Source organism: Meriones unguiculatus, chromosome 3 (assembly GCF_030254825.1).
Source record: "Meriones unguiculatus strain TT.TT164.6M chromosome 3, Bangor_MerUng_6.1, whole genome shotgun sequence".
NCBI lineage: Eukaryota > Metazoa > Chordata > Mammalia > Rodentia > Muridae > Meriones > Meriones unguiculatus.
In genome coordinates, this window is record NC_083351.1 from 53,324,514 (window position 1) to 53,350,621 (window position 26,108).

Here is a 26,108-nt window from a genome sequence, read left to right on the forward strand (position 1 = left end):
TGACATCACCTGGGCTCCAGTAGCCTGAGGTAGTCCACGCCTCCGGCTCACCCGCCTGCAGCACATGTAGCCTCTTTTGGTCCAGTTTCACTCAATGTCTGCAGCTTTTCTCAGTGCAACAACTCACACTCCTGGCATCTAGGCTTTATCTCTAAAATGTCAAGCAAAAGACCCCTCAGAGTTTCTTTGCAAGGAATCTGTCCTTGCCTAACCTCAGCAGTGTTCTGGATTCTTGGCTAAAGTTCCCAGAACTTTTTAACTCTAGCATTTTATTTATTTATTTGTTTGTTTGTTTGTTTGTTTATTTATTTATTTATTTTTTGCATGCCTGCCAAACCTGCACAGTATAGAAGAAACTCCCAGGTTCTACTAGCCTTTTGAGATAGAGTCTGCCTCTCTTCTGCAGCAGCTACAGTGCTACAGTGGCCTATGTGCATGGAAGCCACGCTGTAAAAAACAAAAACAAAAAACCTTCCTCTACGGAGTTTTGTGGTTGTTGTTGTTATTTTTGGTGTGTTTTTTTTTTTTTTTTACTTTATTTTTCTTTGTTTTCTTGTTTTGTTGTTTTGTTTTGTTTTGTTTTGAGAAGGCAACTGTCAGAAGCAACCTCGCTCTGCGCTTAAATTAATTTGCACCTTACGGTTCTTCAGCAGGCGAGGTCTTGCCCTTCATCTACCTTTTCTATCAGCTCATTGCACAGAATGGTTTTCACTTAAAGGCTCGAATCTCCTATCACAGAAGCTTTGGCTGTGCCCCCTGTTCAGTCTGTAACTTAAAAACTCCCTCTGCTTTCCTTATCCAAACTGGTCCTTTTGCTCTTCTGTCTTACTCTAGAACAGTGAGCAGTGACCAGCACACAGTCCGGATGCCAGCCTATCTTAAAATTTCCTCCCTCAGACATCTCAGTCTAAGAGTTCTGAACTCGGCCGTTCTCAGTTTCTCCCTTCATCACACAATTCTCCTTAACAAATCCGCATGCTTTGTCTTGCAACTTAAAATACACGCTTACACCCACTTCCTCGCTTCTTCTGCACAGCTTCCGTATCTTCTTGCTTTACACTCTCATTACAAACTCGAGAAAAGGCAGTGAGCAATAACAATGCCACAACCTAAGTGGTACGCAGTCTTGAAATTTCCTCTGCCAGACAGCCTAGTCCAGGACTGCTGAGTTCAGCCTCAGTGTCTAGGGATATGCATAGAATAAGCCAGACTCTGACAGAAAGCAACACAAGCAGCCTCAACCGAATTCTTAGTAGAGTCCTTGTCCCCTTCTGAAGCCTTGGGAGCACATTCTTCACTCTCTGTCTTCTATCATCTTGGCCTGCTCCCCACACACACACAAATTGTGTGTGTGTGTGTGTGTGTGTGTGTGTGTGTGTGTTAGGAGCCTAATACAATATTTAGCCAAGGAACAAATGAAGCACAGCAGTCTTGAACCACAGCAGTCTCGGCCTCTGTATCCCACAGTTACAAACTGATCCCTGTTCATTTTGCGACGTAGCTCCCAGAGCCTGCATTGATCAGGTTCAACACGGTAAGACCCCTGCTCCTGTTGCCACAATATGCATTAGCTACTCTTCTTCCCAGCCAGGTAATCGGCCCTGGAAATGCTCTTGCAGACAGGGGTATGCCCCACAGGTGTTCACTAACCCAATCCAGCGGACAGCTGAAATCAGCGATCACAAAAGGGCTCATTGAAGGAACTACTGCCAGGATCACTAAAAGAGTTAGTTGATCCAAATTTCTCCTCCAAATCTGTAGCAACTAAGACAACAGGCTTACATGAAGGGAGCCACCGAGGTTGAATGCCCTCTGCGAAACACTGCCTTCCTTTCTTAGATCAGGCCTATGCTGGTTAGCCGTCTGTCTGTCGTCTGGCTGCCTGCCTGCCTGATTTGTCAATTTGACACAAGCCAGGGTCACCTGGGAAGAAGGAACCTAAACTTAGAAAATGACTCCCTCAGAACTAGAGGCATGTCTGCGGGGGACATTCTCTTCGTTAATGGTGAATGTGGTGAATGTTGGTGGTGCCAGCCCTGGACAGGGGGACCACGGTTGTATAAGAAGCAGGCTGAATAAGCCTGGCAGGCAAGCCAGTAAGCTGTGTCCCTTCACGTAGTTCATGCCTCTGTGCCTGCTTGAGTTTCCTGCCTGGTTTTGCTCAGTGATGGACTAAGATCAGGATGTAGAGGCCAAACAACCTCTTTCCTCCCGAAGCTGCTTCTGGTCATGGTGTGGCATCACTGTAACAAAACGCAAACTGTGACAGGTCCGGACAAACGTGCCATGGCGGCCTGAATGATCAGAAAGGAGTTAGTGAATCTAAAGACTGAAGAAGGGCTGTGGAAAATAGAGTCGGCAGCAGCTGGATGGCTGTTGATTGCCATATTAAAAAGACAGAATCACCCCGTGTCTACAGGGATCAATTCCAAACCCCTCAATGGAAACTCGGGTCCTCAGGCGTTCAAGTCCTTCACCCAGTAGAACTGTGGTATGGACATAAACATCTACACATCTGTCTGTTGTTTCATGATGTCTTACGGTGTCAGACACACTGGGAGCCCTTCACACATTGCTTTTGTTTAGAGAATAACAACAAGAAAAATGCTGTTCTTGTCCTATAGGCGTATCTGCACATGGTATTTTCCCCGGGTATGTCTGAGTGTGTTTGCCAACACAGTGCTATGAGCACAGTGTTCCTAACACCTGTGAGGGCCTTCTGAGCCCTGTGCTGCCCGGAGCACATTCTCTGATCTCTCCGCAGACTCTGTGATGTCCGGATTGTCCTGACCTTCACTTTCCAAGTGACAGTTCCTCTCAGTGGCCCTGCCTGCCATGTGCTCGTGGATCAAGAGAGGAGCTACCTCAGTAAGCTCTGTCCGGCATACAGCAGTGTGCTGCTGAGCGGTCCACCTCTCACCGCACAGTGTGGAGCGGGAAGACGATCACCACTGTAGAGAGAATCTGCCTCAAAGATGTCACCCAACTGATAAAGAGCAAAGCCAAGTCCAAAGCTCCCAACAGCCTGGTGCTTTCCTTCGCCTGCTCTCAGAGCGGAGGCCAGGGAAGTCTTCACACCCTCGTGTATGAAGAACATTTGGTTCGTGTTTTCACTGGTGTCAGATTTTGGAAGCTGCCAGCAGCCACAGCATCCTGCCAAGTTAGCCCCAAATGCTCCAGTTTTCCTGCAGCATATTGGAGCTGGGTGGGGGAGGGGAGAAGAAACTCCAGAAACAAATAGAGCAACTGAATGCAAGGAGACTTCAGACTGCACTGCACTGGAAGAAAAGGAATGTGAGGGGAAGACTCCTTGGCCCACAAGTTCTTTCTTTCAGAGTGTGTTTGCCGTGTTCGTATTCAGCATACCTCAGGGAGGGTACCCCGGCTGTCCCAGTCTGTCCCCCTCCTAAAGACCATGAATAAAACTAAGGGATTATGGAAATAAAGCCTCACAGGTTGTCTGCTGGATCTTTTTTTCTTTTTCTTTTGTTTGTTAGTGCTGTTTTACCACTGCCACCAACAGGCTTTAGACATGCTGAGCAAGTAGCAAATCATTCCATTTCTCTCTCAAATACCTGGGGAGGATTTTGGATCCTGGGTCCCTGCTTTCACTCTTAAATAAAGCCCTATTTATAGTTTGATTTTTATTATTATCTTTCTCTGCTAGACTTCACCATTAAAGAGTCTAGTTGGTAAGCAGCTAGGAGAGCCTGGCTGAAGATAAATGCCCTAAGATAATCCAGAGCCATCTGCTCCACCAGTGGCTGTGGCTGCTGCAGAAGAAAACCTGCAGCTCCCCTTGTGTGGCATGGAAGACTAAGAAGAAGCCCCCTTTACACCGTGGCCATAGGAAAAGACTCTCCACTCTGGTAATTTAGGGCAGGAGAGTTCTTTCTCAAAGTCCTTCCTTTAAATTCTTTGGTAATTAGATTTTCTCTGGCATCAGAAGCTGAAATGAGCTCAGGAAACACCACTATTAGCGTCAGGTTCTTTGGGGGCAGAGGTGAGGGCCAGTAGGAATTTTCTTTTCTCACTGTGTTAATGCTAACCCATGCACAAAGCGGCCACCAGGTCATGAATCTTGCCTTTATTTTTGTGTTTTTAAAAGACAGCTTCTCTTGAGACGGAGAAGCGTCAGCAGAAGTCTCTTGTCCCTTTCCAGACTTGGGTGAGATGGCCAGTGGTTCATCAGCCATGTTTCCCTGTTTACCCCCTGCAGTTGAGAGACAGACCCTTTTCATGAGCAGGACTCTGCCTTCCTTTCCCAGGAAAAGCAGCCAAGTAGCTTTCCCAGATGGGCACCTGCTGAAAGAGGAGAGAAACTGCAGGCAGGGAGGCCAAGGCCACCTTGGGAAAGATGATTGTGGTCCTGCTATTGCCTAGGCTGGCCCCTCCCCAAATTCTAACTATACAATCATCAAATATGTCATAACAAATCTCATCCATCATGTGGCAAGGGGACTCCCCCAGGCTAGTGTGAGACTACCAAAGTCTTCATCAGCTCATTTGCTGGTACTAGTGTGGAAATAAAAAAAGAAAGAGAAAGAGAAAAAAAAAGCAAGTTAACTAGTGAGGAGGCAACAGAGAAAAAGAATCATCTGGATTTTGTACAGATATCAAATGATACGCAATCCACAGAACTTATCTTTATGAGATGCTCCTTTGTTTATTTCTTTTTTTTTTTTTTTTTTTTTTGGTGGGTGCTGGGAATTGAACCTGAGTCCTCTGGAAGAACAGCCAGTGTTCTTAACCGCTGAGCCATCTCTCCAGCCCTGTTTATTTCTTTTTTTAAGGCATGATCTCATACCAGCCTGATCTGGCCTCAAACTCACTGAGTAGTAGCTGTAGCAGCTGTAGTAGACTGACCTCCAATCTGCCTTGCCTCCACCTTCCAAGTGCCAGTATTATCGGCATGCATCACCGTGCCAGAGCAAAGCTAACCTCCCCCCGCATAACAAGTCTGTTCATGTTTCACCAAGTCTTTAGATCACTTCTCGTAATCAACTTCCATGTGGTAGAAGAAACGCGTTCTGAGCTCTACCAGGCTCTGTCAGCACTATCCCTGTAGGAGTTTGGCATCGAAGACGGGGTTTAGCTACAGAGAGAGAACTACAGAGGTAGGAGAAGCATTTTCCCCCAAAAATCATGATCGTCTACGCACATTAATGTTCCATTGACAGTTGGTAGGCAGGAAGGCAAGATGAGATGATAATGGTTGAGAAGGGAAGGAGCTGAATGGATGAGGAGATGAAGAAGGGGCTAAAAGCCTCCATTTGTAGCTAAGTGAACTTTACTATGAAGGAGCTCAACACACTATCTCTGAAACAAAGAAACGACTTCGTCTAAACCCCGACTCCTGTGTGAAGCAGGCATGAGAACGGTTGGGTCCACCATGGGGCTGCTTCATCATGCAAAGTTTAGAAGGCTCCTCAGGGGCAGCCTTCGCTCTGCAGTCTGCTCAAGCAGGTCTCTACAGGGAAAAACCTTAAAAGACAAACTTCGTTTGTCCCCTGGGAACACAGGACAGTTCTGATTACTGTGACTGTCTGTCCGCTGTCACGAAGATCCCATCCCCCTGTGTGGTCAAAGTCTGGCAATCTTGCTTCCCGCGAGAGAAGAGAAGGATTTCCAAGCATGAAGCTCCTTGGTGGCGATACTGTACTCTACATGCTCAACACACACCCACATGCTGCACAGCACCCTCAAGGGACAGGAAATGAGGAGGGGACGAGAGCGTGCAGCTGGCCCAGCTTGCTGGCCGGCATATCGGAGAGTTTCATCGCTCTCCCGGGTCTCTTATCTTCTTCTGCCTCCATAGAACTAACCCGCCAGTCAAATGACACTCTGGCCTTTCCCAGTTTCTGACACAGCCCACCTTGCAAGGTTGTTGTGAGGATTAAGTGAGGTCAAACATTTACAGAGCCCTGGACTGTCTAGCACAAAGTAAGTGTTCAATTAAAGCCTACTCTTCTTAAGGGCCTAGGGGATGAAATTTGAATCTGCATATATTGAAAGAACATACATTTGTACGTGTGTCCACCCTGATCCTTCAGTAAGAAATGGAATAGAAAATGTGACTAAGAGATCTTAATGAAGCAGGGCGTGGTGGTGCATTCCTGTAATCCCAGCACTTGGGGAGACAGAGGCAGGCAGAGCTCTGTGAGTTTGAGGCCAGCTTGGTCTACAAAGTGAATCCAGGACAGCCAAGGCTACACAGAAAAACCCTATCTCGAAAAAACTGAAATAAAAGAGAGAGAAAGAAAGAGAGCGCTCTTAATGATGTTAAGATAACAAAGCCATGAGTGATACTGACTTAAGACACACTATGTAATTCAAGCATAGGCGCAGCTGACAAACCACAGGAAGGACTGGATTTTTATTCTAATTTCCCATCTTTAAGCAATATAACTTTGGGGATATTATACGGGGGTTATCTTCCAAAATGTGGATATTAAAAGTATCTATTTTGTCACTCTAAGAGTTAGACAGTAACTTGTAAAGTGTTTAACATCATGTCCCACACCTGACATTTTCCTTAAAGTCAAAGAAAGTCTGTAACCTTAAAATTTGGGAGATAGAGACATGAGGACCAGAAATTCAAGGCCAACCGCTGCTACCTAGCAAGTTTGAGGCCAGCTACAGCTGCAAGATATTCTGTTTAACAAACAAACAAACAAACAACAAAAACCCCATGAGTAGTGGTGCACGCCTTTAATCCCAGCACCTGGGAGACAGAAGGAGGCAGATCTCTTGGGTTTGAGGGCAGCCTGGTTTACATAGTGAGCTCTAGACCTGCTGGGACTGCATAGTTAAGATCTTGTCTCAAATAAATAAACAAATAGGGGTTGGGGCAATGGCTCCTCCTACAGAGGACTTGAGTTCAGTTCCAAGTACCCAAGTGGTGGCTCACTACTATTTTTAAACGGAGTTCCTGAAGATCTGACACCCAAATTTGACCTTCCTGAGCACCAGGCACATACGTGGTACATATACATACTTACAGGCAAAAAAACAAAAACAAAAACAAATGCATATAATAAAAATAAATAATTCTTTAAAAAATAAAAATAAAATTTGAGAATTATTTCATTCAAAAAATAACATCAGGAAAAGAATTGCAGTGTTATATATATATTCCAAGATATTTTCGTATTATCTCTGTGATCTTCTCAATAATTTAGGGAGGAAGGCAAAATAAATGTGAGCTTAACGTCAAAGAGAAAAGTCAAGGTAAAGCAGGTACACACTTTCTCAAGATTAAAGATCTAGCCACTGACAGACACTGTTTCCCAGTGCTTTGTTCTATGTAGCCAGTCACCAGGGGTTTTGAGGAGATCTCTCTCGGCACTTGTGTAACAGCTCAAAAATGGCCAGGAGCTGGAGAATGCATTTGGCTCTTTTCACCAGTCACCTGGGCATAGAGCTTTCCACCAAGTGCAAAGTTCTGTTGTGTGCGCAATCAGGTTTGACTGGGAGTAGATGACTTCCTAGTTTTAGGAAAAGAGCTATGGAAAAGCACACTGGAAGGGTTTTAAATCCCTTTAATGGGATTAAATTAAAGGGATTAAATCCCTTTAACGTCTTCTTGGACATCAACTAACGCATTGAAAAGAACATTTGATGAGTTAAGTATAAACAAATTAAAAAAAAAAACATACGGACTAAATTTCCCTTGAAATACACACAAGAGTCTAAAAATTAAGGAGAAATGCACTGATAAAATACATTTAGGATTTTTTTTAAACCAAAACATTTACAAAGCCAATACACATCTTGATGTACCCAACCTTGGCATGCCAAGGCCATGGCCAGCCATGGCCAGTCTCCTTGGACATCCCCAGCAATAGGCTGCCAGATACTTCCTTTCTTGCCAATAGGTAGATAGATTAGATAGATAGATAGATAGATAGATAGATAGATAGATAGATAGATAGATGGATGGATGGATGGATGGATAGATAGATAGATAGATAGATGATGGATAGATAGATAGATAGATGATGGATGGATGGATAGATAGATAGATAGATGGATGGATGGATGGATGGATAGATAGATAGATAGATAGATAGATAGATAGATAGATGGATAGATAGATAGATAGATAGATAGATGATGGATGGATGGATAGATAGATGATGGATGGATGGATAGATAGATGATGGATGGATGGATAGATAGATATTGCTGGCCTCGAAGTTACCCCACAGTCCTTGGGTCCCATCTTGTTTACTGTTGATGAAACATTTTCAGCCCAAACTGTGTAAACCCCAGAGGCCCTGAATTTCAAAGAAGCAGCCCTTGCTCCAGAGGCTCGGGAGCCCCTCATACCAAAGGCCTAATATCTACAATCGGTTTTGCAGGTGGCTATGAAACTAAGCTTCTGCCCTGCAGTTCTAAAGCTGGTAAACTTTCAAGCTACTTCCCAGCCTTGCAAAATTAGCAAAACCTGAGGCAGGGGCAGGGGATGGCAACGAAGAAAACCAAGCTGCAAGCTATCACGCAACTGTGCACACCCCTGCAGCGGATCCCAGCAAGCTGGCAATGAGCATGTGATATTAACCAAAGCCCTTAATTTAAGGAACCGGAATCCACCAACTAGTAATTAACAAATTATTCTTAAACAGGCCTCGCTTAAAAATTAAGTTGAACTACCATTTTTCAAAACCCGTCAGGAAAATGCTGACTGCTCCTTCAAGTAAACACAACTTAAGCAGATGGTGAGCTCTCGCGGAGCACCAAACCTATACTTAAATAAATCAATGTTGTCGGCCTGCAGCGCTGCACGGCCACTCAGCAAAATTCATGGGCACCTTTGCAAGATTTGGCAGTGATTGACTGTCACGTGGAGATGACAGCTGAGAGCACCAGGTTTCCTGGTCAGAATGCTCTGCACCCCTGAGACAGGTAAAGCACACTGGAAGGGAGAGGCTTCCAACTGATACCCCAAGAGTGCAGAGGAGAAAGATGGTTCCAAGAGCCCCACCCCCACGCCCCGAGACAGGCCAGTGCTTCTGGGTCCGCTCAGCAACTCACTCCTTTGGGAAGTTTCTGCTAAGGATAAGATGGGTCACAGGCACTTTGCTAGGTCCTAGGCAATCAAAGCTCTGAATACACCCCTCCCCCTTCAAAAACCACTCAAAGGTCACTCAGATCTTTAACCCGTCAGAAAACAAAAAACAAAAAACAAACAACAACAACAACAAAAAAAAAAACAGGGTAACCTGCTAAATTTTGTAACCAAAATCCTTGAGACTATGAAAAAATCTTTAGAACTGGAGGACTACTGCTACTACTCTTTGAGGTCTTGGGAACCCTTTTGTTTTTGCAGGTGCAATCTTAAGAGATACGTTGAGTAGCCTAGAGTCGTGGGTTCAAATCTAGACTCCATTCTTCATGGGCTATGTGACCTTGGGAAATCTGCATACCGTTTCTGAGCCAGCTTCGTCCTTTTCACAACAGGACCACCATAGACAGATTATTTAAATGAGCCTCTGGGTGTGGTACACACTAGAGCCTGAACTGGGAATTATGGACCTACAGAGTACCCTAGCTAGGAAAACAGTAGGTGCAGAGGCCAGAGCTGTTGATGATCATGAACAATTCACTACGGTGGTTTCCCAAGGTAGACACAGAGTGGCATCAAGGGAAGAGGGGGAGAGTGGGGTCATATGCAAAAAATTATATCAGTCCAAGGAAAATTTTATTCCTTGGGCAGTTGAGATTCAAAAGAGGTGTGAGACAGTAGCGTTTGGGTTTTCTGCTCATTCTGCCCTCTGTGTGGAGCTTGGGTTTAGAAGGATGGCAGACCCCAAAAATCTGCGCATCTGCATTGATAACTGCAGGGCAGAGCCTTTCAGAGGTCCTCTGTGTCAGGTTCCTGACTTGTTCCCTCTTTTCTCCTTCTTCTGATGTCCATCCTCTTTGCCTTTCTGGATAGGAATTGAGCATTTTAGCAAGAGTTCTCCCTCTTGATTAGTTTCTTTAGGTGTACAGATTTTAGTAGGTTTGTCCTATATTATGTCTATATGAGTGAGTAATATACCCGTGTGCATCTTTCTGCTTCTGGGATAGCTCACTCAGGATGATCTTTTCCAGAGCCCACCATTTACCTGCAAATTTCATGATTTCCTCGTTTTTTATTGCTGAGTAATATTCCATTGTGTAGATACACCACAATTTGTGCATCCATTCCTCCACTGAGGGGCATCTGGGCTGTTTCCAGCTTCTGGCAGAGTGCAGGGAATCTTATGAAAGAAGTGGGAGTTAGCAAGATCTGGAGAGGACAGGAACTCCACAAGGAGAGCAACAGAACCAAAAAAATCTGAGCACAGGGGTCTTTCGTGAGACTGATACTCCAACCAAAGACTATGCATGGAGATAACCTAAGACTCCTGCACAGATGTAGCCCATGGCAGCTCAGTATCCAAGTGGGTTTCATTGTAATAGGAACAGGGACTGTCTCTGACATGAAATGATTGGCCTGCTCTTTAATTTCCTCCCCCTGAGGGGAAAGCAGCATTACCAGACCACAGAAGACAATGCAACCACTCCTGATGAGACCTAATTGACTAGGATCAGAAGGAAGGAAAAGAAGTCCTCCCCTATCAGTGGACTTTGGGAGGGGCATGCATGCAGAGGGTAGAGGAAGGGAGGGATTGGGACGGGAGGAGGGAGGGAACCACAGGGGGGTACAAAGTGAGTAAAGTGTAATTAATAAAGAAAAAATTAAAGTCTGTAAAAAAAAAAGAAGGATGGCAGATGGTGTAAGGTCCTTGTGGATACAGACAAAACATCAAACAAAGGCTCTGCTTTCATATTTGAGCTTTAAAAAAAAATTCACAGATAACTAGGGCTGTTTGTGGTCAAGGCTAAGAAGTAAGTATCCCTGTGTTTGGTTGCTCGCCAAGAAAATTGTGGGGCTTCGAAAAGGTTAGCTAGTCCCAGCCCTTACCCAACTCACCAAGCCTTGGGGGTAGCTCTGTTTGCCTCTCTTCCCACCCCACAAAACTTTGAAGCTGAATCTCATAGCTCGCTGTTGGGAGTCCATTTTCATGTGCTCAGTTTTATTGCTTTAATGGTGTTCACGAATCACAGAACGCTAGGAGTCAAAGGGAATTTATAGCAATCACTAAATCCAGTTGCTCCCCATTTGGGGGTCTCTGGATTCCAAGGAGGTCTGCGAAAGTAATAACCAAGATCAGTTATATTTTTAGTATTTCCTAAAGCTTAACATGCATTTAAATAGTTTCTGATTCACACAGCAAAGCTTCAGTTGCCAATAAAATGCCAAGTTTCTAAACTGTTGGCTGTCTTTATGATTCAGTATGGTAACACCACCATCTCATGTTTATCACAACTTCTTATTGATAACTACAAGTGCCAATAATTTGAAAAGAAGTTAAGATGCATCAAGGAGAAAAAGATATAATAAAAAGCAAGGAAAAAACAAAGTTCTTTGATGGCGTGAAGCTGGGATGGGTGGCTGCCTCCGTGCCCCACAGTCACCCACTTAGAAAGCCACTTTCTGGCTGACAGAGCTTAGTCACATCCCAGCCCTGGGTCATCATTAGGGTAGATGGTGAACGTCTAGCTGAAATGACAATTCAGATCTATATTCTGGGGGTGTTCTGTATGTTAAAGGAAACTCTGAAGCTCATTTCTCCTGAGCTGAAAGAGCTTAACAGTATCTCCTCCCAGATGAAACCCTGTTAGAAAACAGCATGTCTCTAGACAGCCGGGCCTTGAGCAGGTTCCATGTACTCTGTGTCTCGTCACTCCAGTAGGCACTTAAGTTGTAGAATAAATGATATATTGCAATGCATTCTGACCACAAATGGCTCCTGAATAACTGGAAAAATCTTACATGGGGGCAGATGGCTGGTGCTTTGTAAATTTACTCTGAGCCTAAGAGTTATCAGATTCGAATTGCATACACTCCTATTCCCTTTTCTAGAATAGATTGGGCAGTATAATTAATAAAAAATCCTACAATATCATGGCAAGCACAGTACATAGATGCATTCAAGAACGCATCTAAGGAATTAAAAATTAACTTGTTCATAATACTGGTTCATAATCAAGCCCATAATAATGGTCCTGAAATCTCACAGGCAAATGCTATGGAAAGCAGGGCTGGTCCCATGTATCAGAGACAATGAATGGTCCCTGTGGAATCTTCAAGAATTATACTCCTTGAACCACTTTGGAACCAAATCATAAGAGTCAATATTATCTTTATAGAAAATATAGGCCATAGGAATTCTACCTGGCTTATGGATGGTGACTGAATCCAAGCATGGGTGAATCATTTCAAAATGAGCTAACTTGTTTTGCATTTTGCTACCCCTGTAGAAACCCATCTTCAGATGTTCTTGTCACTCAGTGAAAGGAATAATATACCCACGAGTAATAAACTGAGCCCTTTCCCTGCCCACTCCACAGGGCAAGGTAGGGGAGGAAGCAGGCTCTCCCTGTTTTCTAGCAAATACATAGAGAGGCTGAACAAAGCCAACAGATTGTTAGTGGCTGGCGCCGACGTCTCAAATATGTTTTTAAAACATCAGAAAACATGGGTAACGGAAGGCCATATGCACAAATGTACACAGCAGACACAGGCTGCATTAGACCTCAACAGCCCGAGCTGCAAGGGCAAGAAGCATTGATTTTTACTGGAGAGGGCATATCAGGTTACAGGAATGCACACATTTAATTTTTATGAGACTGAAAGCTCACAGAAACAACAACAGAAAACCCCACTTTGTGACACATTAATGAAACCCAGTGAAGGGCCTCTTTAAAATAAAACAAAGGGAAAGAACTTAATGGTGTTATCAAAAGGTCTTTGAAAATAAACTATAATGCCAAGGGCCTTTCTGACATGTTGTGTGATACTTTTAGTTTCTGGTCCAGAGAAATGCTAGATCCAGGCTCCATCTGCTATCTCCTGTCTTACATAAACACACATATAAGGTATTACTCACCCCTTTCTGGTTTCTATCAAGAGTAGTTTTCATTTTCTACGTAAATCCCAGAATCACCAATCTTCCAGCTCCCAGCCTCAACCCAAGAGGAACGACCGGCAACAGAAACATGGCTTCATCCCACGGTATCCTCTTCCAGCCAAGTGTAATTTACAGCCCAGTGTTTGGTTCATCTGTCACGGGAGAATTATAGGACCCCACCACTTACCCTGAAAATAAATATCTGCTCCTCATTCAGGTAAATGAGATCGTTTCAGACATAAATTGACTCCGGTACTGAAACTGGCCTTTTGCACGAGAAATAAATATTTGAATTATTTCTCCAGATGAGGATGATGCTATGGACACTTAAATTTAAGAGAGAGAGAGAGAGCATACATTCCTTTTTCATATGAAGGCCAGCCCAGGAGAAACTGGAGGTCGCTAAAGCCGGAAACATCTCATAATAACTCTGCTAAGTCAACTCTTGCCTATTATCAGTATGCAAAATCTCCCTGGCAAAAAGAGAGGGGGAAAGGTCAAAGCACACATCTCCACTGACAATCATACATCTGGAAAGAAGACGTCCTTGCAGAATAACACTGAATTTTTCTGGCCCACACAGGGCTTTTCACTACCTACCCCATCCTGGTGAGTTCCCATTATTTGAGCTTTCAGACAGAAGGTATCATTCTCCTCTTTGCAGATTGAAAAATGGAGGTAGCCTGAAGCTCTCTGAGTCTCTAAAGAGTCAACTAGTATAGGTAGAGACATGGTGGACAGAGAAAAGTAAAGAAGAAAGGAGGAGGCAGAAAAGAGAGAAGAGGAAGGGAGGGAAGCAGGGAGGAGTAGAAAGGAGGGGAGAGAAAAGGAGAGGAGAAAAAGAGAGAGGAGGGTGGGAGAGAATGGAAGAGGAGAGAAGAAAATGAAAGATAAGAGAAGAGAGGAGAGGAGAAGAAAGGAGAGGAGAGGAGAGGAGAGGAGAGGAGAGGAGAGGAGAGGAGAGGAGAGGAGAGGAGAGGAGAGGAGAGGAGAGGAGAGGAGAGGAGAGGAGAGCAGAACAGAACAGAACAGAAGCTGGGTGGCTTAGGTAATAATTCCAACATTTTTTTTTCAAACATTCAATCCTCTGGATTTTAAAGGAGTCATGGCACTCCATCTCTACCCTTATAAAGTGTGTATGCCCAATTAAGAAAAGAGAGACATACAAACACTAAATTCAAATATTATGTAGCAGCATTCAAGAAATATCACAGAGGTTAAATACATAGGTCACCTCAGAGCCACATTAATTCTATTATTTTGTGGGATTACAGAAAGATTCTTAGCAAACTAACCCATATTCCCAAACTTAAAACTGTACAATAACAGACAGGCCCCCTTCATAATGTACCATTTGTTAAATTATCTACATCTTCAAAGTTTTCCTGGTGAATGTCTAAGTAAGCTGTAAGAGTCAGGTATAATTATTTACCAGTAAAATAACTACCATAGATTATATGGTTCACACTGAAGAACAAGAAGTTAATATGGTTTAAAAATCAAAAGTCTAGCATATTACCTATTTCACTGAATGACAATGAAATAAAAATATTTAGCCATTTTATTATTGCTACAGTGATTTAATGTGAACCTAAAATGTAATCATTTTGCCAGTCCCTCATCTTAGAATTCCAAAACATTTCCAAACACTCATACGAAATTTTCAAATTTCTGTATTTTAAGGAATTCACTTAACATGGGGTAAAACAAGTCCTGCCAAGAAGCTGTGGGGATAAGAAGAAAACAAAAGTCTCCGCGAGAAATTGGATCTGAGTGCTGAATTTTGGCATTTGATTAAAAATCCTATAAAAATGAGTAAACTAATGGCCTAATCATTATAAGTAGTAATTATACTTTCAGTTTCTAAGAATAATTAATTAGTGCATACCTTTGAGGCATGATTATCTCCATTGTAAAACAAGCCAGAGGAGAAGAGGGTAAGAGGAGCCTGAGGGGCAGGGTCGGAGGCACCTGGGATCCCTGCACCATTGCTGTCCACTCACACTTGCAGCTGGCCTGGGAAGGTCATGGCTTACGGGCCGTAAGCCAGAAGAGATCCTTTTTGTCTGTCAACTATTCCTCCCAACCGGCGGTATTAGCCCCGGTCCGTTTTTCATGGGAGATTCTTTGCAGCCTGCGGTTTCTCTGGCAGGCTGCCATAGAAAGTGAAGTTGAGCGAAGTGAGATAAGTAGAGGCCTGGGTCTTTCTAAACTTTTATTGCGGTAGAAGGATAGGAGAATAGAAGGGCGCTTAATGGTGCTACAACTGTAGCAAGCTAAAGTGGGATTATTTTGAAACTCCGTAAAGACGCTCATGTAAAGGCTCACAAATAAAACACTAGACCAGGAATTAAGAACCACAGCATGCTTTGAAATACCCTCCTCAGGCTAAAAGCACAGGGCTGGGGCAGCAGCTGGGGAAGTCCAGCTGGGAAGCAGTTGCCTTGCAAGCATGAGGACCTGAGTTCAACTCCCCAAACCCACAATTTAAAAGCCAGGCATGGTGGGTACATTGGTAAACCCAGTGATGGGGTGGAAGAGAAAGACACATCGCTGGGGTTTGGTGGCCGGCCATCCTAGCCTATGTGATGAGTTCCAAGCCAGTGAGAAAAATAAGCCAGGCTGCATCTGAGGAACATCACAGAGGCATACACACACACACACACACACACACACGCATGCACGCCTGGGAACACACGTGTGAACATACATACAAATCTGCACACAATACAAAATGCATAAGGCAATATTTTTGTTTTTAAACTTTGAAGATTAGCTGTGTATAACTTTTCTAAATTTCAGAAAGTAAATTTCCGTGAGATATTAACACTCTGAAAGAAAAACAGCCCCAAACTATTTATGGATAGACATGGACAATTTGTATAGGAAACAGTGTTCAAAAAAACTAAATTAAAACAATGTTTGACTTAGCAAACTGGCAGGGTTGTTTATTTATTTATTTTTCTTTTACTAACAGTACCCAAGTCCTGGCTAAAGGTCAGGGGTTAAGATACATTACTGCAAAGCCTTGACTTCACAAGTCGATGCACACAGATGCTTTGAAGACAACGCAGCACACACACCACAGTCTACTGCTTGGAACAATTCCTTTGAGAAGAGTAAGGAGGCGAGAAAGGATGGTTTGCAGGCTACTCACAACACTCCAGACCACCACGAAAAAACTAGACACAGATGAGACCTTCCACTGTAAGCAAATGGTTTACCTATGATGAGTGAAGGGTTACATGGCCATTGAGACCTCTTTCCAAGAGGAATCAAGACCTTGAGAAATGGTCATAAAAATCATGTTAAGTTAGCCAAAAACACCAAAGAAAGTCACATCATTATCTACAGGTGGTAAGGAGATGATATGAGGACATACAAGAAGAAATGCAACAAAATCGCCAACAGTGATTGCTTCTGTTTTGACATTTCATTTTATTTTTCATATTTCTTACATTCTCAGGCCAGAAAACAATTCATTTCCTCTAAAATGTAAGAGAAGAAAGGAAAGGAATCCCTGAACTTGAGTTATCTTGTCATTTCTTTCACTGTTGAGGTTCAAGATGGCTAAAATGCGTCTCTATCTGGATCCTCCTGCCTCAGCTTCCCTACACACCCCTAACCCTGAGGTGTGTATCACCACAGGAGGCTCCTAAAAGAATGCATCTCGACTCAGAGGAGAATATGCCAGCATGTTCAGGTTTGGGGAAGGACCAGTTCTTCCCAGTGTTGAGGACTTTTTAGAACATTTCTTTTACCTCTGCTCTTTCAGAAAAAGTGGATGCCCTGATGTTTCTTTTCAGGGTATGCTTGAGGGGTGGGATCTGAGGAAAAGAGAGGTGCCCATCAACATTTTACATGGTGTACTCTCGTTTAAAAAAAAATCTCAGGTCGCCAAGGCCAAATCACCTAAGTGCCTGCTGGCCTTCCAAAGAGCTGCAGGATGGCATGCAGGCAGCAGCCCTCAATGACATAACCAAGAAGGTATTGCTTGTTTAAGGAAACAGGCACAGAATCTGCCAAGAGACTCCCACACTCAGTGTTTTTCTGAATGAACTTCTTTTAAGTTCTGTCATGTGAACTAATGTAATAGTGGGAACCTTGCAATATGGGAGCCTCGTTCCAAATACGTCTACCACGTGGCCTTGGCTGTTGGCTGGTTGCGGTACACAGCATTTCAGATGCATAAAACATGCGGTGTAATTACAGCACCCAATGTTAAACAAAGTAGCTCACCAGATCAAGTATAGAAAATGCACTCAGAATTATAATAAAATTAAAAGAAATAAAATGCACAGCTATTTGCAGCCACCCAAAATCCTGCAGTGGCTGGCTACTGCACTTAAACTAAAACCAGTCTCTCCAGCCCTAAGATGACAACATGCTTGCCCAAGTCTCCTGGCATTTGTTCCTGGATCACTGGTCTTTTTTTTTTTTCCTTTTTTTTTAATTCTTTCAAATATTTTAAGTGTGTGCATTCCTGCATGAGTTCATGTGTATCACCTCCGCAGGTGTCCGTGGAGGCAGAAAAGGCCATTGGATGCCCTGGAACTGGCAGTATAGGCAGTAGAGAGTGCTGATGTCGGTGCTGGGAACTGAAGCCAGATCCTCTACAAGAGCCGTAAGTGCTCTTGGCTGCGGAGCCATCTCAAAACTGCTCCGAATTTCCTCATTTGCATAGTGATAGGATTCCCTGCACCTGGAATATTCTTCCTCGTTATATTTAAATTGAAATCAGCTTCGCTTTCAGGTGAGGGTGGAAAATGATGAGGTGCTTGGATGTTGACCTGAACTAGTAAGTAAAAAATATGTTTCAGATTTCCCACCCTTGCCCTTCCTGCTTAGGAAAAAAAAATGACTGATGTTTACTTCAATATTTGAAAAGTATTTTTCAAATACTCTGTTCAACAGAGAGTTTCTGGGTGTCCAAACATGAGTCAGGGACAGGAGTATATGAACAAGTCAAGATTCTTCATTGGTTACTAGTGAAATTCAAAACTTCCCTACCTCCAGCTTCTCTTGCCTGTCTGAACTCCTGTCTCACATACGCGTTAGTGCGGACTTCCTCTATTCCTTGCATTTCCTACCATAATGCCTCAGACACAACATCACCTTAAGACGCTTACCGCAAACATGCCAGGGCAGACAGTCTGAGCGTCTCCTCACTACCCTTACCTTCTGGTCACTAGTTACTCTACTCCCCTTGAGTACAGGCTAGACCTGTTGTCTTGACTCTAAGAAGCAAGACAATGGCGACTGCTCTAGGATTTTGCTTCTGAGATATGAGGACAAAAGGAAAGGGAGACTTCTACCTGCCCTGTTCTCTTTCTCAGAGCCATTTGGGTATTCTTAGGGAGGCTAGCTGCCAAGTATGGAAAGACCCCAGAAATGCTAGTGAGGATGTGAAGCCTCACAACAGCCTTGGGTCTGATCACGGATAGCCTGCAGCAGACACATGAGCTGACCTGTAGATCATCCCCAGTCCTGGCTAGAGGAGATCTACAGTCCAGGCAGACATCTGGCTTGCAGCGTCGTTAGACCCTGATCTCCACAGGAAGCCACAGTAAGATTCATGGTCCACAGAAACTCTGAGCTAATCACATGCTGTCTGCAGGGCAGGAAGGGGTAATTTGTTACACAGCAACAGCTAACTAAAGCAATTGCCTCTTACCCAAACCATACGCCTGACATCTTCTTTTCTTCTCTTTGGGATTTTGCCTGCCTAACATGTAAAAATAACACTTTTGATAGTACGGGAATAGAAGATACTCATAATTAGTGATAATTATACGGGATTTATTCCTGAAAGGAATGGTAGTACTATTGATACATTAGTCATAGTAGCCATTCCTCACTATATGTAATTGTAAAGCCTACCTGGTAGTCCACATTCATAAGCCCCTCGTTCGAAAAGGACACGGGGTGTGTCGACAGACCTACAGATGAGGAGATGAGGAGATGGATTAAGTTCCGTGAATGCAAGCACTTCCTCCTACCCAGCACTGCTTCCTCACGCCAACGTGTACTTGCTGAGTGGAGGTTCTCACAGGTTATCTAAAAAGACTGGACCTTTTTCATGAGTGGTGCCCCAACTGATGCATACTTAAAAGTGCATCAATCAGCAATCTCTTCAAATACAGAACTGGTGTATGTGCTCCCGAAAAAAACATGCGTGCCCCTGATAGCTCACACTGGCTTTTCAATGACAGTAAGGAATTAATTCATTGCCAAATTTGATCCCATCTTTTATATGCAGCTCCATTTTGTCAAAGACAGAGGACCTGGGCTTTTTGTAATCTAACAACCCTCTCTCGGTAAATCAATTCTCTTCCCTGGGACTTATTTTTCAATAATCTTCCTGGATGCAGGGGGTGAGAAGAGCTTTCTAAGCCTCACAAGGCAGCCCCTCAGCTAGCATGCTCAGATGCCCCCAACCCCCACCTAGGCTCCCTGCCAGGTCTGGTCTCCCTGGTCCCAATACAGGGGCAAGTAGTAAGTAGTAGGTGGGTCAAAGGTCACTCTAAAGTACCAAGGGAGGCTGGAGGGAGGTGTCCAGAGAAATGCAATTAAGATGCCATAAGGAAACAGGAGTGGGGGTGTGCTGACAAGAAGTTGGCGCGACCCTTAAATTCTTTCCCTTACGAAGTTTCACAGTCAAGTGATCAGTCAGCCTTCGCGGTGATCCAGTCCCTCCTCCGCAATCCCTGGTAAAGCGTTTGTTCACAAAGGCTCGGGAGACGTTAAGGAATCCCCAGCGTGCATTTCAGGAAGATGGGGAATGACTAGGTGCAAGAACAACCATCCATTCATTTGTCAAACCCTGAACACTGGCAGGATGGGGCCGGACAAAGCGTGTCTGTTCCAGGAGAAACACGGGCTCTAGTTCTATTATTATTATTACTATTATTTACTTTAAAACCACATAAAATGATATAAAACTGACAACGGATAAACGTCATAAAGCAAAAAAAAAAAAAAAAAAAAAAAAGTCCAGGTAGCAGTGGCTCAAGTTAAGCTAAACACTGGGGAAGCTGAGGAGTGATCTAGGTAGGAAGACAGGCAGAAGAGACAGAATGTGCAAGGACGCTGCCCTGAGAAAGGCTTGGCTTTCTAGCACTACATGCTGAGTGAAGGCCCTGTGTCCTCAGGGGAGACCGGGCTCTCAAGGCTGGGATCCCAATTTTAACCGTATCTGCAGCAAGCTGTTTCCCTGAGCTCCACGCAGAGCGTCCCGCCGTCTTCTTCCTGATGTCTAAGTGTCCTCCCGCGCCGCTCACCTTGTATCCACCTCTGTCTTTCCCATCCCAGACACTGGCAGCTCCTCGCCATCCTCCCTGACTCATTCTCACACCAAGCGATCACCCAATCCTGACCATTCTGCCACCATCAGCGAGAACCCCAACTTCTACCACCTCTCCCACGAGATCCCAGTCTACACTGCCACCCTTGCTCCTAGATCGCCTGCTCTTCAGTCTGGTACGACCAGGAGGCGACTCAACTAACGGCATCACTGAAGGTGGGCGTTCGTTCCTTTGCAAGAACTCTTCGGTCTCTGGGGAAACTGCACTGGATGATTCTCTACTCACAACGATGTAAAGTGCCCTCACGCTGCTGAGATGAACGCTTAGTGCCCACAGCATGGGATAGGTGTCCCAGGATTCGGCACTTTTTCTCACCATCTCCACATATCTTCCTTCCAGGTCCTTAAACATAGCGAACACAGGAGGGCCTCTGTGACAGTAGCCTAGAATACTTCACAGCCCCTCGTCTCCCAGGAATCATGGCTCTGGGGAGTAGATCCAGGTCCCGCACTATTCCAAGAGAGAGGCCACTGAGCGCACATTGTGCGCATGTGCAGCTTTGTCTTCCTTTTCAGCCCTTAAACCCTGTGATACGCGATCCACTTATAAATACTCGCTGAAAGACTGTGTCTGGCTGACTGCCAGTGCTTAGAACCGGGAAGAGCTCTAGGGAAGGAAAGAAAGGGGGTTACCTTCAATGCTGGGTTTTGTTGGGGGCCCATATAGTCATCTCCAGAAGTCTTCTAAAAGAAAGTGTAATCCTTCTGCCTCAGCCTTAGGCCCTACACACACACACACACACACACACACACACACACACACACACGAAAGACTTTGAACACTTTGTATTTTGCTAAGATTCATTGAAGCTCTGGGGAGACATGAAATAGAGATAGAAGTCCAGCTAGGAAAAAGAGGATTCAGGAGAGGGCAGGCTTTGCAGAAGGCAGCCTATCCAGAGAGAGGCGGTGAGCAAGTCCTCCTCACTCTAGGGGAATAGAGTGTGCTGAGGTGAAAGGGAAAAGACAGAAGGGGTAAGAGATGTGGAAGAATGCCCAATGCAAACCTGTTTCAACTATTTCTGCTGTTTCTCTGTTTCAACACTGCCTAAGTGCAATTCTAAAATAAAGGTCTTTCTTCCTCTTTCTTTCTTTCTTTCTTTCTTTCTTTCTTTCTTTCTTTCCCAGCTGAAGGGAAAGAGATGAAGGTCTTCAGAGCACCTATTTCCATTGCCAAAAGACTAATCATGTATTTTAAAAGAATTGTTGAAAAAAAATCCACAGCAAATTTAACAGTCAAACAATAGCCGATGGTTAAGAAATTATGGTAGAGTGACTCCATGAGATAGTGTGATAATCACAGTTTTCAAAACTGCGGTACAACATGAAAAAATGTCTGCGGTGTAGTTTTAAGTAAAGAAAGTAGTATTTGAAGATGTCTCAGTATTGTGACTGAAAGTATTCAAATGTTGGGTTCTCTTCTGGGTGAGACATGGAAGGAGATGTAAAACAGGGAGACTGGTGTTTCCAGAGGGTGAGGGCAGGTAATACGATTAACACTTTGCTCTTATATTCCCCATCTGTTTATCTCCTCCCTCCCCATTTCTCTCTGTATGTCTGTCTGTCTGTCTGTCTATCTCTCTCCCTCTCTCTGTTATGCTGGGGCCTTGTGCATGCTGAGCTAAGCAAAAGTGTAGCACTGAGTTACTTCTCTAGTCTAATGTGTCTTTAAGTAAAGAGTTTTCAAGCAAAGTGATGGTGGTGAACCTTTGTAAGTAGGCTAAATGGTCTCCTAGGCCTGTACTCCAAGCAAGCACTGGCAGGGGAAAATTCAGGACAATGATACCCAAGTGCCTGTTTCCTCAATTTACTCAACATGAGTGAACTACCCAAACCATGTTCTGGATAAACATATAGAATCTTATGAGAAAAACCCAATCTAAGAGATTCAGCTGGCATCAATATGGTGCTCAAAAAATTTACTGCAAACATAAAAATAAGTCTAATGACATACTTTTTTTTTTTAACTCAAAGGAAGCCAGGTATGGTAGTACACACCTGTAATCCCAGCACTGGGGAGGTAGAAGCAGGAGGATCAGGAGTTCAAGGCTGGCTGGGCCCACCTAATAGAGTTCAAGGACAGCCTGGACTATGTGGAAACCTTAAATTTATGTTTTACAAACAAATGAACAAACAAACAGAACAGTAAGGAGTTAAGTGGGTTTTGTATCAGATTCTCATTTGGGAGATCAGGAAATAATGATGGCTGATGGCCTTGAAGAAGAACGCTTTTCTAAGTGTGCGTGTGTGTGTGTGTGTGTGTGTGTGTGTGTGTGTACACAGTGCAGGGTACTGAAAGAGAATATCAGATCTTATAGGAAAGGGGTTGGTTGTGAGTAGGCAAACATATCACCCAACACAAACCACAGCTTACCAACGGCCTGGCTTGAACATGAGAAGAAGCTACAGAGATGAAGCTAGGGTTGGCCTAGGATCCTTAGAACAGGATGCTTTTGATCAGAGAATCGAGGTATAGCAAGCACTCAGCAGAAAGTTTAATCTGGTGATCAGCATGGAAAGAGTTCATACCCAGGAACCAGACACAACTGGCTCCGGGGCCCCAACTTGTCCATTTACTGGTTTTGTTGCATAGTGTGGAGCTGCGTGACTGAAGAGCCTCACTTTCTCCAGCCGTGCGAGAGGGTCACCCTGGCTCTTTGGTAGGTTTCTTGTGAAGGTTGACATGGTAGACAGAACAGGAAAGTTTGTTCAAGAAAGACTTGGTAAATACTCCATTCTCCCTAATTCTCCATGTGTAAGAGGAACTGGTGAGACAGAGAGAGAGAGAGAGAGAGAGAGAGAGAGAGAGAGAGCAGAAGGGGAAAGGACATTGCTGAAGTAATGGCTAGAAGGCTTGGAAATGACATATGCATGCCTGCCAAGGGAAGAGGCAATGTCACTGGTGTTCAAGGAGCTGGGCACAGAGGACAGTAGCAGCCATCACTGAGACAGGCACGGTGTGAAGGATTAAGGAACACCCCCAGTCTACTAAGCAGGAAATGGCCGGGTACCGTGAACCCAAATGACACAAACAATAAGCTCATTGGCAGTCAGCTCTCCCTACAGCTGAAGTCTATAATGACTTTGCCAACTTTCTCCGTTCCTCATCTTGATACTATCATGCCAAATACATAAGAAGCGCTGAAACCAAAATACCCGATTTGGATCCAGTCCAACTGAATTCAGCATTCTGTTTCCTTCCATGATACGCTGTCAGTCTTTAACGAGTTTATTGAGCTATATCATTCACGAACCATGAAATTCACAGATTTAAAGCACGTTCTCTAATGACCTTAAGATTCACAAACGTGTGCAACCATCACTATAATTACCTCAGAACACTTTCATTAACCCCTAAAGAAGCCATGTACCCTTTGGAGTTCTGTCACCTCCAATTTCTTAGTCCCATCTTAGCCTTAAGCAACCGGTAACCTAACTCCTGGGGCTGTCCATTTTGGCTATTTCCCTTTTTATATTTTATAATTTTTATAGTTCTGGGGATCAAATTCAGGGCCTCAAATACACGAGGCAAGTACTCTACCAGTAAAACACAACCCAACTCTACAGAAAAATTTAACTGTTATTTATCTTTTGTCATGATGTGATTTCAAAATGCAGGCTTTTGTCTTCTTCTTGCTGAGGGAAGTACAGGTAGTACATATACACTATAAATTCTCCATCAACAACCAGAAAATTCTGAATTTTTTCTTCTCCTGAGACATCTATGGTCAGTCTGGTATATAAGTGTGTATTTATGAAAACTTGTGGCGTTTGTCCTTGTTAGTAGCTATTAGCGTAGAAAAATAATAAGCGTTAAGCTTGCCAGAGTGACAAACTATCGTGGAATTTAACTCCTTCACAAAGTAAAAACTTGGTGTTGCCTTTTGTCTCCCAAATCCTAGAGACAAATTCAAGGACAAAATAAAGACAGTAGCAACTTTCACAAGATTTGTCTTTAAATTGTAAAATATGGACTCTGATCTCTTGACATCTTGTTCCAAGATTTGCTGGGGGACAACAGAAGGCTATTTCTAGCACCTGCAAAGGAGTTTACAATCAGCATCATTCCTGATGACTCCCTTGTGGGTTCAGGGGCACACCTGTTGTGATTTCAAGTACACATCCATAGAGCACTCAGGCAAAGGGAGAGGATGAAGAGAGAAGTAATGCTAGGAGAGTGGGAAGGAATTATAGTAATGTGTGTATGTGTGTTGTCTAGGACTCTTACTGCCATTCAAGAATTGTGCACTTTGGCTTCTTTAGCCATAGATGGGAAGGGAGATACTGCTTTGAAGTTTCTACCTTGCAGGAGTATGTCACCTTAAAACTTTATGTCCAATGCATAAAGTCCTAAACAGGGCAGCCAACAAGGTAAGATGGCTCAGCCAGTAAGGGCTGTCTCCAAGGCCTGAATGACCTAAGTTAGATCCCTGGTACCCACAAGCTGGAAGGAGAGAACTGACCTCTGCAAATGGTCCTCTGACCTCCACTCTTGCCCTGTGGCATGTTACTGCGCCTACATGCAAGTATACACACACAGATGTACACAGACACACACACACGTGTATATGTATATATGTATATATATGTATGTATGTATGTATGTATGTATGTATGTATATATATATATGTAGGATGTAATTTCTGAAGTCTCACTAGTAACTGGCTTCCTAGGCAGCTATCAACTATCTGGGTAAACAGATAGTTGATCTCACAAAGAAGCATTTAGATACTGATACTTCTAACTGCTATCAAATAGCCATTCTTGATCATACATGTTGGCATATGTTCATTAACTCATTATGCTTTTAACTTAACAACCACGCCTAATATAAGTGAGAGACTGGCCACATGGTACCAAGACTCCCTAAATCACCCAGATCCTCAGACGCTCAAGTCCTTCATATAAAATGGCATATCACGTGTATACAGCCTATGAATTTCTCTGTATTCTCTAATCTGTCTCTAGATTGCTCATGTTCTTTACTGCAAAGCAAATGCTAGGTAAGCGCTTGTTACACTCTTATGTTCCTCAGTTTTATGTTTCTAAGACAAACTATCCAAAGGAAACAACTTAGGAGCAGAAAGTCTCCTGGTTTGGCTGAGGGCTCCAGAGACTGCAGTCCTGGTCAGCTGTCCCTGTGCTTTGGGGCCTGAGGTGGGACAGCACACCATGTTCTGAAGCATACGGTCAAGCAAAGTTGTTTATGCGATGGCGGGCCCCGGTGACCTCACTTTCTTCTACTAGGCCCCACTTCCTAAAGGTTCCATTTCCCCCTGATGCTATCACAGGCTGGGACCACGCTTTTCATCCATGGCCTTCGGGTGACATTCAAGATCCAAATCAGAGAGCTGTACTTTTTTAAGGATTAAAGGCAAAAACAAAAACAAACAAGCAAAACACACACACACACACACAGAAAAACAAAAACACCCACACATTTGATGCTGATAGATAGTTTTTCAAATATGTCTGGTCCTCCCAAGGTTGAATAAATTTGAAGATTAAGAACCCGCTGTGACATATCCACGAACACACAGGGATGAACCACACGACACTGCTCATCTCTGATCAAGGCAATTTCAAGTTGATGCATTGCTGTGACTGCAGTGTCAGGACGGCTCTAAGGTGTCGCTGGGCCGGAGGCTTTAATTCTGCAGCCTGTACTTCTCGAGCCACAAAGCGTCTTCCGAGTAGGTGCCAGTGAGCCATGAAACCAGCAGCAAGCTCTGGTTGAGTG

General features: G+C 43.9%; 1 protein-coding gene across 2 annotated transcripts in view; it reads right to left on the reverse strand.

Moving 5' to 3' along the window:
• Nucleotides 1-26,108, reverse strand: part of Creb5 (cAMP responsive element binding protein 5) — a 393,743-nt gene that overhangs the window by 355,420 nt on the left and 12,215 nt on the right. The window contains exon 2 of one of the 2 annotated variants that reach the window (XM_060379986.1): nt 18,885-18,943. The exons of the other annotated variant lie outside the window; for it this stretch is intronic. Coding sequence (XP_060235969.1) covers nt 18,885-18,943 — 59 coding nt within the window. The remainder of the gene's footprint in view (nt 1-18,884; nt 18,944-26,108) is intronic. 2 annotated transcript variants of the gene reach the window in all.